Source organism: Pristis pectinata, chromosome 4, assembly GCF_009764475.1.
Source record: "Pristis pectinata isolate sPriPec2 chromosome 4, sPriPec2.1.pri, whole genome shotgun sequence".
Lineage (NCBI taxonomy): Eukaryota > Metazoa > Chordata > Chondrichthyes > Rhinopristiformes > Pristidae > Pristis > Pristis pectinata.
The window spans coordinates 103,630,694-103,648,827 of NC_067408.1; the positions used below are offsets into that span (position 1 = coordinate 103,630,694).

The window sequence follows — 18,134 nt, forward strand, 5'->3', positions numbered from 1 at the left end:
GAATCCCTGTTCCCCTGTGCCTCAGCATCTATCCAAATCACCAGAACAGACAGGCAGGACCTTTGTTTCAACATCTTATGCCAATAATTTCACATGTACATCCATTTCAATTGACATTTTGTTCATAAACTTAATGACATTGTTGTTTAGAATTAATAGGCTGAACACAATATTGTCAGTGATTCCACTGCATTATCCTGGATTAATATGTCATGGAAGCACAGTGTCTGTTCACTCATCACAAGCCCATGAAGCACACAAACTGGCTCGTCGTTTCCTATATTACTATTATGCATACATATCAGAAGTACTTTAGGACATGCCTAAGCATGTTGCAGTCAATAATCTCCTAACATAAATGTGGGCTATAAAAATCAAAACCTCTCTTTGTTGCAATGCATTGCTGAGGAGGCAAGTTAGATCTTGAGACAAAGGACTGCAGATGCTGAAATCTAGATGAAAAACATGATGATGCTGGATGAACTCAAGCATCATCCAGAGTTCCTCCAACAACATCCTGTTTTTCATGAAGTTAGATCTTGTTTTGAGCATTCCAATCACACAGTACAACATGCAACATTTGAGTTGGACCACCATAAAAATGACTTGTATTTGAATAATCCAAATTCCTTCCCCTACAATCCATCCAAAAGATGAATTTGTGAAAGCGCACATGGAATGGGGAAGTAGTGACACAGTTCTGGGCATACGTTAGAAATGCGTGTACTGTACTGAAATCAGGCTTAATCCTAGGGTAATTCATACCTCTGTGGATAGATTCTTGGATTGCCCCTGCAGCTAAGATCAATTTGTGAGGGCATTTCCCTAATGGAGGGAGCAAGACGGCTTTAAATCATCTGCCAAAATGCCTCCAAAGAAGCACTTCAGCTGTCTAATTTCTCACAGAGAGAATGGTTTTGATACCATACTTGTACATGTTAAGATTCAGTGTCCTATCTTGGCACCTCACCCCCATTGTTTAATGAAACATTATCTTTTCCCAGGTGCTGTCTGACCTGTTGAGTATTTTCTGTTTTTATTTCTAATTTCCAGCATTTGCTATCTTCTGCTTTCCCATTACCTGAAATGTCTGTGCTGTCAGGATCAAAAATAAAAACTGAGCCATCCTCTAATGAAGCCACAAGGTCCCAGATAATTTCGGAAACATCGGCCGCCAGCTCTTCATCAAAGACCACTTGAAAGTCCACATTCACACTTCCTTCTTGGAGTGATTTAACCACAATCTTGAATTTCCCAGAAGCTAAAAGGTTGGCAGTGTAGTTGGGTAAAGATTTCAAGATCTGTAATCATAAACAAAGTACATCAGTTTCAAACAAACAATACTTTTTTGACTCCTAAAAGTACAGAATGTGGCCAATATACTGAGAGTGTGCTAAACTGTTAAAGTTACCAGCTTCGTTTTCTGACCGAGTGATATTATTCAATCAATATCACTAAAAATGATTATCTCATCATTACCACCTTGAAACTTTGTGGGGACTTGCAATGTACAGATTGCCAATCCTCCTACTTATGCAATACACTTAAGTGACTGTTTTTGAATGACGCCTTTGAAGTGAAGGACACTTTTGAATTGACTACACTTCATTCTCTGTAAAGCTGTTTGAGATGTCCTGAGGCAATCAGTCCCATCTCTTCCTTCATTTCAATTGGAAACAGAACCATTTTCCTATTTCCTTGTGCTTTCTGAACACTTGGCTCTGCCAGTGAGGTACAGCGTGACATTAAAGGTGGTGTTAATTCCAACCTCTTACCAATACAATCCATCAGTTATGTACCTTTCTATTCCGCCTTCTAATGTGAGTGCTAATTCATATCAAACTACACGTGGCTGATCTTTCATCTCATTTCTTAGCCTTCTTTTGAGGTTAAACCTATCAAGCATATAGAATATTAAAAAAGAGACTTCTTGCTTTTCTACCAAGTCCTTCATGACCTCAGGATGACAAAAACACAAATACAAACAATGAAGTACTTTGGTAATGTCATCACTGTTGTAATTAATCAAGCTCCTAACAAAAAAATAGCAATGTGGTAAATGACCATAATAGTTTGTGATTTTGGTTGGGGGATAACTTGGAAAAACTATATGCACCGAATTCAAAAAGAGCCATGAGACCTTTTAGATCCACCAGAGGGAGGAACAAGACATCAGTCTGAGCCCATTCACACAAGCCTTTGGTCCATCATCTCTGCACCAACATCCGTCTATGTTAATACCATATTTTCCCCTCTTGCATCCCCATGAACTTCACCCCCACCCTTCTGTCACCCACCTTCACCAGAGGTAATTTACAGTAACCAACCAGCATATCTTTAGAATGTGGAAGGAAACTAGAGCACCAGGAGAATGGTCAGAGAACATGCAAACTCCACACAGACAGTAAAAAGCAAATCCAGTACAAACAGACAAGACTACTGCGAAATATCATCATACCTCTGCAACAAATTGCTCTGTAAAGGCCTTGAACTGATCACTGCTGCTGTTTCCCAGCCCTTCGTTGAACATTAAATTCATTATCCTCACTCGCCCTTCCATGATACGTGCAGCTATGGGATGGTACAAAAAGTCAGTAAGTACTTACAATGCTGACTCTCAATTTGGACTGGTTAGTTGGATAGAAAATTGGCAAGCTGCATTGAGCCTGGAGAACAGTGAGGCAATGTATTTGGGGGAAGGCAAACAAGTTAAGGGAATACACAATAACTGGAAGGATACTGGGAACAGGGGGATCCTCAAACGTGTGTCCATGGGTTCCTGAATGTAGCAGGATGGATAAATAAAGTAGTCAGAAGGAAAACAAGTTACTTTCCTTGTTGGGCCAAGATCAAGGGAGATCATGCGAAACTGTTTAAAAACACTAATTCAGCCACAGTCAGAGGACTCAGTCCAGTTCTGGTCTCAGCAGTACAAAAAAGATGCAATAGAACTAGAGACAGTGCAATTAAGAGAGACATAAGAAAAGATTGACTAGACTGTGGTTTCTTTCTTTAGAACAGAAAAGCCTGAGGTGAGATTTAATTGAGGTGCATATAATTATCAGAGGTCAGATTCAGTAAATGAAAAAAGACTTATTTCTGGAAGAAGTGAAGTGAATAACAAGTGGGTATAAATTTACAGTGATTAGTTGGAGGAACTTATGGAGAAATGTTTCACCCAAAGTATCAATGGAGCAACAACCTGCAGGAAGAACTCAGCATCCTGATGCAGGGTTTCAACCCAAAACGTCAACAATTTCTTTCCTCCCACAGATGCTGCTCAACCTGCTGAGTTCTTCCAGCAGATTGTTTGTTGCTCTGGATTCCAGCATCTGCAGTCTCTTGTGTCTCCAAAATATTGTTTGACCCTGAAACTCACTGAAAGGGCAGTGGAGAGAGAAACCCTCATCACACTTGAAAACTATCCATCTAGGCGAGCTCTCGATAAGACCTAGCCTGTAAGGCAACAGGTTGAAAGTCTCAATAGTTTTCTCAGGCCAGCATGGACATAATGGGCCAAATGGCCTCATTCTGAGGCACAAATTTTCCGTATGATTAAGTCTGTCAATGTCTGGAGACCCAAGTGCATTTGTTTTGATTAAACAGAATTAAAATTTTAGGTTTATTCACTAGAATTGAGTTAGCCTGAAGTGAGACTGCATAAAAGCAATGCTATGTGTGAACCAAGGGACTGTAAAACCTGCATAATTTCTCCCAAGTATGAAGGAATTAGGGTTGGAAATAAAAAAAACTGCAGACATTGGGTTGGGCCTCTGGCAAACACAAACGAATGAAGACCCGGTATTATAATCTGTCCTCACTGGATTCTTCTGCCAATTATCATGAATATCACAGTATAATCAGGAAGTGTCAGCTAGAGTCTTTAAGGAATTAGAAAGACAAAGAAAAATGATAATTGCAGGAAAATCACTTCTATGGGAACATAACACTTTGTACCTGTTTTGACTTCTTGTACTTTAGCTTTGCCCTCTGTCCCACAGAGCCAAGATACAACCCTCACAGTGTACAGCACTCCAGCCTCCAAGTTTGACACGGTCCAGTTTTGTTCCTTGGTTTTTGCCTCAACCACTATACGATTATCCTTCCAAAGTTGCACAAGAAACTCTTGGTTGATTGCAGCATCGGCTTCCCAAATGACCTTCAGACTGTTGCTCGTGACATTAATAACAATGAGGCTTTTGATCAATGATGGAACTAGGGGATAAAAATGGTAATTGGTTAATTATTGTCACATGTACTAAGATACAATGAAAACCTTTAGTTTGCATGCCATCCAGACAGATCATTCCATATGTAAAGTACATTGAGGTAGTACAAAAGGTTAAATAATAAACAATGCAGAATATAGTGTTACAGAGAAAGTACAGTGCTGATAGGCAAAATAAAGTGCAAGGACCATGGCAAGGAAAATGGAGAGATCAAGAGTTCATTGTTATCATACAAGAGGTCCATTCAAAAGTCATAACAGCAGGATAGAAGCCATCCTTGACCCTGGTGGTACGCGTCCTCAAGCTTTTACATCTTCTGCATGATGGGAGAGGCGAGAAGAGAGAATGACTGGGGTGGGAGGGGTCCTTGATTATACTGGCTGCTTTCCCAATGTAGCAGGAAGGAGGGGAGACTGGTTTTTGTGATGGTATGACATGTTTACTGAAATAAAAATTTGTCAAAGGATTTTTATTTAAATTCTCTTGATAATTTTCCCTAAGGTACAGCAACATGAAATGTATTCAAATCTAACTAGTGGGAAACAGCTGAGCTTACCACAAGCTGTGGATGTTTGTGTGGAAGATGAAGTAAATACTTGCACAGAGTTGGGTATGAACAGATCCAAGTCATCAGATAAGGACGTTCCTGTCACAGTCGTGGTTGGACTAAGAGCTGTAAGACCAGGAAGATGATTAGTTCTCCAACTCTATCAAACAATTAGCGTCATACATTACAGAAACAGACCCTTCAGCCCAACTGGTCCACGCCAGACAAGATGCCCACCTAAGCTAGTCACAATTAACTAGCTCCATGCATATACCATTTGTCAAGCTTTCACCTGATTTGCTATCTATTGACCTTTAGTACAATGTGGTTAAATTACTCGCATTCAAATCCCATCATGGCAACTGTGGAGCATAAATTGGGTTAATAATCTGGCATTTACAAAAACAAACTAATCATTTAGAAATGAAAATCAAAAATTGCAGATGCTGGGAAATTGGGAAAAAAAACAACAGAAAATGCTGGAAACACTCAGCAGGTCAGGCAGTATCTGTGGAAGGAGGAGCAGAGTTAATGTTTCAGGTCAAAGACTGCTTGGCATTCCCTACTGCTCAACATCCTGCAGCTTTTACATTGCTGTGTTTTCCTCTAACTGCCCTCATCACAATGCTCTTTAATATCTTTACTTGTACTGCTTCTCTTTAACTGCCCCCTTTGATCTATCAACTAAATTACTTCAAAAGATTATCCCACAGCAACCCTGACCTCAACCGATCAGAGATGTTCCCTTTGTTCTACCAACCCCTCCTCGACTCTCTCTGTTACTTAACTTGTTTTCTCTCTTTTCCACTTCTAGCCTGGAACATTAATTCAGTATTTTTTCCCCACAGATGCTGCCTGAGCATTTACAGCATTTTATTTTAGTCATTTTGTAATGATGACCATAGGAACCATCAGATCTCTTCACTGGTCTGTATGTGACTCCAGACGCACCAACGTAGTTGATGATCACATACCCTCTGACCTGACCTGACCTGACCTGACAAACCACTCATTTTAGCGACAGCCACTACGTTGAAACAGATGGAATAGAATCGGATGGACCACCTGGTGTTGACCTGGGCACATGTTTCTTCTTCAGGAACATCAGGGGATTGATGTCTAAATTGAGAGAACTTTCCCTACAGGATTTAGTAAGTGCCATTGATTTTTTTTTCCACCCTGACCCAGAAGCAATTTTTCAGGGCCGGACAGTCAGGCAATAGCCATCTCCAAGAAGAAAATCTAGCAACCTACCCAGGATATTCAATGGCATTATCATCACTGATTCTCTCATTATCAACATCCTGAGAATCACCATTGATGAGAAACTCAAATAGATCAGTTTGAAGGCTAGTATCCTGACGTGGGTTACATCCCTAAGCCTTCCCACCATCTACACATAATGAGAGTAATGGAATACTCTCCATTTGCCTGGATGACTACAGCTGCAGAAACATTGAAGAAGCTTGACTCCATCCAGAACATTCTCTTTGGTAATCCATCCACCAGCCATTACCAGTGCACTGTGGCTGTAGTGTATACCATCTATGACATGCACTGCAGTTACTCACCCAGGCTACTCTGACAATACCATCCAAATCCTAGATCTCTACCACCAAGAGACTGGAAAGGCTGGGTCTGTTCTCCTTGAACCAGAGGAGGTTAAGAGGTGCAACAAACAATGTGCTGGAGGAACTCAGCAGGTGGAGCAGCATCTGTGGGAGGAAAGAAATTGTCGACGTTTCGGGTCAAAACCCTGCATCAAGACTGAGAGTGGAGATGGCCGGCATAGAGAGAGAAGGGGAGTGGCAAGAAAGGAGTCCGAGGCAATTGGTGGACTGAGGAGGGGTGTAAGATGACAGCCAGGTAGTGCCAGGTAGGGGAGGTGTGTGGGGGTGGAGTTGGGATACTGGGCAAGTGAATGAAAGATGGGGGGGGGGGGGGGGTGGAAGGGGGAGAAGAGAGAAAAAGAAAAACAACAGATGGTGCAAGGTGGGCAGGGAGGGGAGTGTGAAGATGGGAGACGGCTGCCGGAGGGAGATAAGCAGGAACACAAAGGGCTCCCGGTGCTGGACTTGGCTAAGTAAAGGATGTGAGAATGGGAACCATTAGGGGACAGTTGAAATTAGATGGAGGGTGAGGGGTGAAACCTGGAGAAAAGTGGGTGGATGGAAACCAGGAGGGGGAAGGGGGACAAAAATGGCATGACTGGAGGATAGGGAGAGTGGGGAAAGGGGAAAAATAAAGGGAAAAAAGAAAAGGGGGGGGGGGGGTTACCTAAAATTGGTAAACTCAATATTCATGCCATTGGGTTGTAGACTACCCAGGCAGAATACAAGGTGTTGCTCCTCCAGTTTGCGTTGGGCTTCATCCTGGCAGTGGAGAAGGCCAAGGATGGACAGGTCAGTGTGGTAATGGGAAGGGGAGACGGAATGGTCTGCAACTGGGAGCTCGGGATGGGCATTACGGACTGAGCGTAGGTGTTCTGCGAAATGGTCGCTGAGTCTGTGCTTGGTCTTGCTGATGTAGAGGAGGCCACATCGGGAGCACCAAATGCAGCAGATGAGGTTGGAGGAGGTGCACGTGAACCTTTGCCTCACCTGGAAGGGCTGTTCAGGTCCCTGGATGGTGGTGAGGGAGGAGGCGGAAGGCCAAGTGTTACATCCACTGCGAGGGCAGGGAAAAGTGCCAGGGGTCAGGGAGGGATGGGTGTGGAGGGATGAGCAGACTAGGGAGTCATGGAGAGAGTGGTCCCTGTGGAAGGCGGAAAGGGGTGGGGAGGAGAAGTGGCCGGTGGTGGGATCTCTTTGCAGCTGGCGGAAATGACGAAGGATGATGTACTGGATGCGGAGGCTCATAGGGTGAAAGGTAAGGACCAGGGGAACTCGATCTCTGTTCTGTCTGGGAGGAGGCAGGATGAGAGCAGAAGTACAAGACACAGAGGAAATGTGAGATCGGGCTCTATCAACCACAGCAGAAGGGAAGCCATGCTTCCTGATAAAGGACATTTCAGATGTCCTGGAACTTCACCATCCTCTTCACCCACAGGTCTCCCAGCTCCATCCACCCACTTCATACACAGGTTTCTCCCACCGTCCCCTCCCCACCTCGTTTCAACTCTCCTTCACCTCTCCCCTAATGGTTCCCATTCTCACCTCCTTTACCTATCCAAGTCCAGCACTGGGAGCCCTTTGTGTTCCTGCTCATCCTACCCTCACACTCTCCTCCCCATCCACCTTGCTCCATCTGTTGTTTTTTCCTTTCTCCTCTTTCCGTCTGCCTCCAGCTATCGTTCACCTGCCACAGTCTCCCAACTCCGCCCCCACTCACCTCCCCTACCTGGCCCGACCTGCCTGTCATCTTACACCCCTCCTCAGTCCACCAATCGCCTCAGGCTCCTTTATTGGTGCTCCCCTTCTCTCTGTGCCGGACATCTCCCCTCTGAGTCCTGATGCAGGGTTTTGACCCAATACGTCGACAATTCCTTTCCACCCAAGAATGCTGCTCAACCTGCTGAGTTCCTCCAGCAGATTGTTTGTTGTTCCAGATTCCAGCATCAGCAGTCTCTCGTGTCTCTGAGGTTAAGAAGGGATATGATTATGGTATATACAGTTATGAGGAATACAGATAGGATACACTGCAGGAAACTTTTCCCCATATCAGAGGTGGATAAAACTAGAAGACATAGATTTAGGGTATAGGGTAAGAGGGGATCTGAGGGGGACCTTTTTCACCTAGAGAGTGGCGAGTACCTGGAAGTGACTGTCGGAGAGAGTGGTGGAAGCAGAATCACTGATAGCATTTAAGAAGTGTCTGGATGAGCACTTGAATCACCTAGGCATAGAAGTCCATGGGCTAAGTGCTGGAAGATGGGATTACTACAAGTGGGTGCCCACTGGTCAGTGTGGACGTGATGGGCCAAATGGCCTGCCTCCATGCTGTATGACTATGACCAAGTAGGACAAGGACTACAGCCACATGGGAACACCACTTCTATGATCCCCTTTAAGTCACCCACCATAAATGACATTGCCAGTCTGTCATTGTCACTGGGTATTTGAACTCATTCCCCAGCAGCACTTATTCCCCAAAGGACTACAGCAGTTCAAGTAGTCAACTCAGTTCTTCTGAAAAACCATTAGGATGAGCAATAACACTGGCCTTGCCTGCAATAAACACTGGCCTGGCCTTCCCAGATCACTTGGGAAAATGAATAACTATATATTTGAAGAGTCCCATGGCTGGGTTACTATTGACAAAACCAATATGGGCTCTCCCGCTCAAGGATACCTATCAAGATTAAAAACAGTACTTGTAAAGGGATGGGTAAGCGCTGTGACATCTTTGGTTATCCATTACCAGGGAGGAAAACAGCCTCACCTATGACACAAAGCAACTCAACTAATCTCACCTTGGATTGACCAAGTCCTGGGTCAGCATTGAAGGATGACTGTGACACCATTGAAGGTACCCAGACAGTCACAGTGCCTTGGGACTCAAAGCTTGACTGTATGTAAAGGCTACATTTGTTTCAATGTGGTTGATTCATATATGGTGTCTGAGATGGCCTACCAAGCAGTTTTGTTCAAAGGTGATTCCTGCTAACCATGCCACCCATATCCCGAGAGTGAATGATTAAAATGAATCAGAATCCTTGTGTTATTACCTGTTCTCACATTTTGCTCCACAGTAATGCTCTCTTGCTCGCACACTCTGGACACCACGGTTACAGTGTACTCAGTCCCAGGCTCTAGTCCTGATGTGATCCACTCCAGTTCCTGTGTCTCCGTCTCACTCACGATGATATTATCCTTCCACACCTTCACGACATAGGTCTGCTCTTCACTTGTATCTGTTGTCCAAGTTACTTGAAAGCCATCACTGGTGATACTGGATACAGCCAAATTGGTGACTGCAGATGGAGCTGTTACCAAATTAAAGAACCGGTTAATTAGCACCTTATAGCAGCAGTGTTTATTGCCCATTCCAACTGTCAGGACCAAAGAATGAAGGGAGTTACAGTTTCCTTAATTTGTTTGAGGGAAGGCCAGATTTATTGCCCATTCCAACTTACCTTGAGATGGTGGTGATGCTTTCCCTTTGAACAGCATTCCTATAGGTTTGGATTTAGATAAAGCATTCCAGGTTATTGACCCATTAAAGATGAAAGAATGCTACAGGTCCAATGCAGAATTTTGACACGTGCAGAATTTTGATCCAGTGGTGATCTATCCAATTCATACATAGCTTAAATTTATCTCAGATCATGGGGTTTCCCCTGAATGCACTGAAACAGGCTACAGAGAGAACTTAGGTTTTCTAAGAACACTGAATGACTGACAGCTACTTTGAGATAAGAACCAAAAGCTACAGATCAACATTTTTGCTTTGTACTTCAAGTAGTTAGATCTGAAATGCACTGCCAGTAACAGTAGTGGAAGCAGATTCAATTCTGGTATACAAAGGGGTGCTAGATAAGTACTTGAAAGGTAAAAGGGGAGAGGGCAGGAGAATGGGCATCATTGATTGTTCTTGCTTAGAACCAGTACACACTGGGCAAGCCAAATCGCCTCTGCATGCTGTAACTTTTGTGTGGTATCTGTGAATTACACATGCACAGAATTACTAAAGCTGCTTCTGGGCAATGACAGTAAATACAGACAAATTCACCAACTTTACCGCTGCAGAAATGTGAGCCATGATACAAACACAGGTTCTACAGCAACAGTTATTATTATCAAAACTAACAAAAGTTATCACATACTATTTTAAGGTTGTTCTGTTTACATCTCGAAACCTAACAACAGAACTGTATGAACACACCAGCACACAATTAAGCACTCAAAGTGAATCCATGCATCAGTGAAATTCAGGGGCAGAAACATACAGCATAACGGCACGTCCGGGTATGGAAAATCCGCTGCAAATCCAGGCCTATTCAAGTAGACAGTCATAGAAGAGACAAAATCCATGGCAGACCGTTTTGTTCTGATGTTTGTGGTTTCTGCTGATTAAAAAAAAAGTTTTACCATTCACTCCAAGGCAAATGAGGGTGGAGGAGCTTGTAATCAACCACATCAATATTTGTGGGGCTTCCCTCCAAGTCCTGCCTATAATGTATTAATGAACATTCACCTGCTAATCTTTTACCACTAGAGCAGTCCAAGGGACTTGCAGAAACTCACAAATCCCATAAATATGTACAAAAAAATCTTGATTTTAACCATTCTATTATGTTTATCCATAACTATGAGTCCTACCCACTCCAGCTTTAACATAATTGCTCGATGTGTTCAACTATCAACTGGAGCTGAAGTAAAGAGGAACAGCCAGTCAAGATTGCACTGTCCTCTCATTGAATACATGGAAAATTTGAGCAGCGTGTTTAGCAGGCAGCCAATCCACTGCCATGCATTTTGCACTTCCCCCTAAACTGAGAGCTCAGCCCACAAGTTTATCCTTGCCAGAACACCTTGCAGGTTTGTTCAGCTCTTTTGTACCTTGTGATTTGTTTGCTCTTCTGGATGAGGAATGACACTGCTGGGAAAAAGGAACATTTTGTGTGAGCCAGCCAGTGCCATAGAAAAGGTAGACACATAGAAATTCATGGTACAGGAGGAGGGATTCAGCCCACTGTGGCACCGCTGCATGCAAATGGAATTTCGGTTAATCCTAGTTCATAGTCCATAATCCTGCAAATTATAGCTCCTCAAATACTCAAACAGGTACTTGTTTTAAAAAAAGTAGTAGTAAGAATTTCTTCCACCACTGCCCTTTCAGGCATCCTTTCCTCATTGCTATAGTTCACCTACCCCGACAGTATGCTCAGTCTCTTCTGCACCCTCTCTTGTGCTATCATAACCACAAGTGATTAATTGTGGCCCAGTTAAGCCTCTTATCACCATAACTTAACTTCACAATATGCCTCAACTTCACAATCACATGCTCATAAGTAGAAATTTTCCAACAACCACATTGAGGACTTTGAGAATGAGACTGCCAATTTGGGATTAACAGCAATTAGTGAACTAAGGCCCATTTAGTGCTATTACCTGTTTTTACATTCAGCTCAGTGGCAATGCCATCTTGCTCACAAGATCTCGAGGCGACGCTCACAGTGTATTCAGTCCCAGGTTCCAACCCTGATATAGTTAAAGCCAGCTCCAGGGTTTCTGTTTCCTTCACAACACTATCATTCTTTAACAGCTGGACAATAAATGTCTGCTCTTCGTAGTTATCGGTTGTCCAGGTTATGTGAAAACTCTTGGTGGTGATATTGAAAACTGTCAAGTTTATAATGGGTGAAGGAGCCGCTGGGAAGATAAATAGACAGTCATTACACAAAATGCCTGTCAGGAACAAAATGCATTTGAAAGACAACTTTCCAAAAAAGCAATTACACAAGCATTTGAAACTATGACTATAAATGTTCTCTAAAGAACAAAGCAGATAAAAGTAGCCCAAGTTATAATAACACCACTAATTGACGGCCAGTCAATAGTCACAAAGAGGAGAATACTAAAAAACTTTACAGTAATAAATTAGCAAGTATAAATCAATTCTTTTTGCAAGGCAGGTGATTTTGAAGTAGATGATTGTGATGAAAGAAAAGCAAGCACGTAGTATTGTAATATAGTGATCATGTTACAGAGTCAGTGATCTAGAGAGCTAGACTAATGAATTCAAGATGCAGTCCAAATTCCATCATGGCAGCTGATGAATTTCGATCTCATCCATTAAATAAATCTGGGATGGGGGTGGAGGAACCCAGCATCAATAATAGTGACCAACAAACCATTGAAGTTGTAAAAATCCATTGAATTTGTTAATCTTTAGGGAGGAAAATTTGCTGATCTGACCCAGTCTGTCCATTTGTGACCATGGCCAAGAAAGCTCACCAGTGCCTCTACTTCCTCAGAAGGCTAAGGAAATTCAGTATGTCCCCATTGATCTTCACTAATTATTTTTATAGATGCACCATAGAAAGCATGCTATCCAGATGCATCACAGCTTGGTTTGGCAACTGCTCTGCCCGTGACCGCAAGAAATTGCAGAGAGTTGTGGACACAGCTCAATCCATCACAAAGACCAGCCTCCCCTCCATGGACTATGTCTACACTTCTCACTGCCTCAGAAAAGCAGCGAACATAATCAAAGACCCCACCCACCCCAGACATTATCTCATCAGGCAGAAGATACAAAAGCTTGAAAGCATGCACCACCAGGCTCAAGGACAGCTTCTATCCTGCTGTTAGAAGACTCTTGAGTGGACCTCTTGTATGATAAAGATGAAATCTTGACCTCACAATCTACCTCAGCATGGCCTTTGCACCTTATTGTCCACCCGCACTGCAATTTCTCTGTAAATCTAACACGATATTCTGCATTCTGTTATTGCTTTCTCATTATACTACCCTGATGTACTTATGTTTTGAAATGATCTGTAGGGATGGCATGCAAAACAAAGTTTTTTTCACCGCATCTCAGTACATGTGACAATAATGAACCAACTACCAGACCAACAGCAAGATAGTTGACTGTTAACGGTCCCATCAAATGATTCCAGCATTCTAGTCAGATCAGGGGAAATTTGGTGTAGGCAATAAATGTTCTCTTTGAAAGCAATGCTCATGTGGTATATGAATAAAAAATGTAATGTTTATACATGATTCCCAAAATTCAATACAGTAATTATAAAGCTATTGTTCCACCAGAATTCATGAGGTCTAAAACCATTGCATAACAATACCAATATCACCCTGACTGAGACTGCAAAGAGGTGGTTAAGATTGTAGAACAGTACAGCACAGGAACAGGCCCTTCGGCCCATAATGTTGTGCTAAACTAATTAAACTGGTAATTAAAAGCCAACTAAACTAGTCCCATCTGCCTACACAAATGGTTCCATACTTGTTTTATATTATAGTTGCATCAATCACAATGACCAGGTGCTAGTCCTGTTTTCTTGTCGAATTACTCCATTGGCTGTAGCGATTTACAGAATCTCCCAAACTCTTGAAAGTTGCTGTATAAATACAAGTCTTCCTGTTCGTGCAGCACAATCTTATTTCCTGATTAAACCGAGCATGCAACTCTCCAGCATTAGATTAGAAGAAAGCTGTTGGATTTAGGTTCACAGGCAAGTCAGCTATTTTTAGACAAGAGTTCTTTTTGTGAAGGGCAAATTGTTGATTGAGGGCAGGTTTAGCTATGGGGATGTTTCTTTTCAGCTGGGGTGTGGTAAGGCACTCAATAAATGAGCATGATAGATCAAAATCCTTTGTTGCAAGATAAACCATTTATTTGTGAAGTATAATTGCCTCAGAGACACCGATCTTTATGGACAATATCACTGCAAAGGAAAGAAAAGTTCTGTTGAAGATCTCTGAAATAAAAATAACTCAAAGGCATTTAAAGAATTAATCCTGCACATTTCTATTGAGCATAACTTTAAATCCATGTAAAACTTGCACTTTATTAATAGGAAAATACAGACTGGTATTTGATGTGATGATATTAAATGCAGTTCTGCCTAGAAATTGGAAGTTAAAAAATGCACATGCTGAAAATCTGAAACAAACAGAAAATACTGGAAGCACCCAATATCTGTGGAAAGCGAAACAGAGTTAATGTTTCAGGTCAAAGACCCCTTTTGTCAGAACCAGAAATTGGATTGTATCCGTCTTTGGTGTGCTACATTTACCACTAATGCCTAATTGGGTCTCCTGCAAAAAATTATGGAATTGGACAAAATCCAGTTTGAAATTATTAAGATGGTTTACATCTAAAAATAAGTATTAAAGGAAGACACACAAAGCACTGAAGGAACTCAGCAGGTCAAGCAGCATCAATGGAAGGAAATGGACACTTGATGTTTTGGGTCGAGACCCTTCATCCAGCAAGCATTCCAGAGAGGAAATAGGAATAAATGGGGCTTAGAGCCAGATATTGGAGCTGGCGCAGTGTTGTGGGATAAAGGACTTGAAACCAGAGGTGACAGGCTCAAAACCAAACGACTGTTAATAACAAGATAAAATGGAGAACAGTAAGGGAACTAGAGGTGGTTGCCCTGCAGGTAATCACAATAATTTGTGACCAAAGATTGACTGAGAGACAAATGGACCAGGTGAAAAATATGGCAAAAAAAAACCTGAAGAATCTAGTGCAATAGTAGAAATTTTCAATGTAGCTTTCACCGTGTGGCTTGCAGTTCCAGCACTAATTGCAAATGTTCATAGCGGACTTTTTCCACTGCACTTAAATACATGATGATAATTCTGAATCAGAGTTCACAAGACACAATGTGGTCAGGAAGCACATTTCAGATACTGAATCAATTAGTATAGCTTCAAAGCAGGTTGAAATTATTTGGAGATGCAAGAGACTCTTGTTGCTGGAATGAGAGAAAAAAAAGTGCAGGAAGAACAGAGATGGTCAAACAGCATCTGTGGAGGCAAAGGTATGGTCAAAAAGATTTCAGGTCTGTCCTGATGCAGGGTCTCGACCCAAAACGTCAACCATCCCTTTGCCTCCACAGATGCTGCTTGACCCACTGAGTTCTTCAGGCAGTTTTTTTTCACTTTGAAATTATTTGGTTACTATGAATTACCCGATTCCCACTATTTTCCAATGCTGCTCTCAGGTGATTTGGATTGCTGAGAATACCCATTTCAATACACTGTAGCATGTTACATTGTTAAAGTATAGTGCCCCATTAAGCCTCCCATCAGTATCCAAAAGTTATCTTGAGCTACAGTGTCAATACAGGAAAATAATGAAATGTTGTCAGAATAGCGAGTGCTTAGCACTTACAGCATGGAGGAACTTCTGTATATGCAAAGCCCAGGGGGAATCCAGAAGTGTTTGGATAGATGGTCATTGTGGACACAACCCCAGTACTAGACTGTTGCGAACTGGATGTATAACTGAGAGCATCCAGGAGGGCTTCTGTCAACAAAAATAAACAGGTAAATTCAACATGGGTTACAAACGCAGACTTAATGAAGGTTTACCATCAAACACTTTAATTAGTGACATATGAATTTACTAAAATTGGCCTATTGTAGATCTGCTCTAATATACATCCCAGAGATAAAACGTTAGGTCCCTAAAGATAACTGATTACATTTCATTTTTGATCTACATTCACTAGTCCACCTGGTACACAAGCCCTCAGAGAAAGCAATCCCACCACACCTTCTGCCTCATTTCCTCCCTACCCCAGCTTCTAGGGTACCCCCACTGTTGAACTCATCTGGTCCCAGGGAGTACATAAGGAAGGTTACCTTCAACCTCCATCGCAAATTAACATTTCATCCAAATCCAGGGGTCTCAAACCCATACCATCTTGTTCCATGCCAAATGTCCAGATCCTAATCATCTGCTCAGCTCCATATCTAGATTTTTCAATATCTGTATCACATTCATCCCTCATTTTCCTTTACCCAATGAAGAGGAATTTGGCTCCAAGGGTCTCCCATCATAACTATTCTACTGTCATAATTTTCATTCATATCTGCTCTCTTTTCAGCACAAAGCCCATTTGAAGGAACAGGGCTCAAGTTGATAGCTGCTCCATAACTTAAACCCATGAAGATTTTTCCTTGTTAGGTTATTATGTCTATTAATGTTTTAAAATGATTATAATTCTCCAAACACAAATATCAGGGGAAAATCATCATGGAGGTATTCAGTTAAAGGGCACGTGTTCATCTAGGCATGGTAGGGGAATGCCAGTGAGGAATCGTGGATCCAGGCAGCTGATCCCATAGGTCTACATCCCTTTTCCAATGTTCTGCATCTGGAAGCTGAGCATTCCCTAAGGACAGAGGAGTAAAATCTCCCCTCATCCAGTAGATGCCAGGGCCAATTTGGCTCTCAATAGAAGTGTGGATCTCCCTTGAGAAAACTGCTGCAAGATTCCATTCTTTTTGGCTAGTGTGCAATTTTCCAATTTCATGTAATTTTTTTGGGAGTGGATATACACTGCAGAGAATGTGCATGGTTATGGGACTAATTGGTTCTGTCTTTCAAATAGGATAGCACAGATGTCAAGTGCTGAATGGGCGTCTGTGCTATAGGACTCTATCCAAGTTATATCATCAATTTGCATTAACCTCAATCACATTTTGAACAGGATCTGTGTCTGAAGCTACTTTAGTCGTCTTGTATGTCAGCTGTGGCTTAGATGATGGCAGTTTCATCCCTGAACCAAGAAGTCCCATGCTCAAGTCACACTCCAGCAACTTGAACATGGACATCTAGACTGACATTCCAGTCCATTACTCAGGGAAGGTTTTACAATTGGAGGTAACGTCTTCTGGATGAGTTCTTAAAAGGAGTTTTATATTTTCTCTGTCAAGTAGACATAGAATATTCCCATGATGCCATTTCAATTTAGAGCATTGGAGCTCTATCGGGTATCCTGACTAATATTTATACTTCTGTAGCGACTCACCGTCCGAGCAAGCAAACTAGCTCAGCGATCGGGTCGTGCGTCGTCAGAGCGGCAAGGCCCAAGATGGCGCTGGGCCTTAGTCTTCCCCGAGCGACGGAGAGAACCTGCGCGTGGGAAAAGTTTGATGATGTAGTGCATACGTCATTTCCGTTTTCGGTGGGCGGGAACCATTCCTCTTAAAAGGCCCACGCAAGGTGGGAAAATAAGTCAGTTTTTGTTCTGCAACTCATCGACTAGTGTCTTACTTTTGCATTGTGGTAGCAGCCGCTACACTTCAATCTAATGTGTCTAAGTAAACTCATCTGGTCATTATAATTTTGATACCTGTGGGAGCTTACTGTGTACAAAGTAACTGCTGTGTTTCCTGCATTATACTCATGACTGAACTTCAGAAATATTTCCCTTCTTACAAGTCACTTTGTGAGGTTGGATATGGTCTTTTCCTTTTAACCTTACGGCAATGTCACCGTTCTTGATCATGCAAGAAATTGTCACACCAAAGAACTTTGAATAAAATAATATCCAAAAGAAGAAGTGGTATTAAGGTTGAAAGAACATTAAAAACAATGTAACCTTTATGAAAGGTCACATCAGATGTTTGAATGTCAAACATAGATTTGATGCATTTACTGCATTATCTAAGAACTAGTATGATCTGCCCACTTCCAGGAGTGGAGACAAGAGATTCTGCAGATGCTGGAATCTGGAGCAATACACAGAAAGTGCTGGAGGAACTCAGCAGGTCAGGCAGCATCTATGGAGGGAAATAAACAGCTGACATTTCGGGCCAAGACCCTTCAGCAGAACTGGAAGGGAAGAGGGCAGAAGCCAGAATAAGGTGGTGACTTCCGTCTTATTCTGGCTTCTACCCTCTTCCCTTCCAGTCCTGATGAAGGGTCTC

General features: G+C 42.3%; 1 protein-coding gene across 1 annotated transcript in view; it reads right to left on the reverse strand.

Moving 5' to 3' along the window:
* LOC127569686 (uromodulin-like 1) overlaps nt 1-18,134 on the reverse strand; it is a 99,475-nt gene that overhangs the window by 12,044 nt on the left and 69,297 nt on the right. Inside the window, exons 18-22 of the mRNA XM_052014486.1 lie at nt 15,589-15,723; nt 11,829-12,089; nt 9,443-9,700; nt 2,459-2,571; nt 1,082-1,301 (exon numbers count right to left, since the gene is read on the reverse strand). Coding sequence (XP_051870446.1) covers nt 1,082-1,301; nt 2,459-2,571; nt 9,443-9,700; nt 11,829-12,089; nt 15,589-15,723 — 987 coding nt within the window. The remainder of the gene's footprint in view (nt 1-1,081; nt 1,302-2,458; nt 2,572-9,442; nt 9,701-11,828; nt 12,090-15,588; nt 15,724-18,134) is intronic.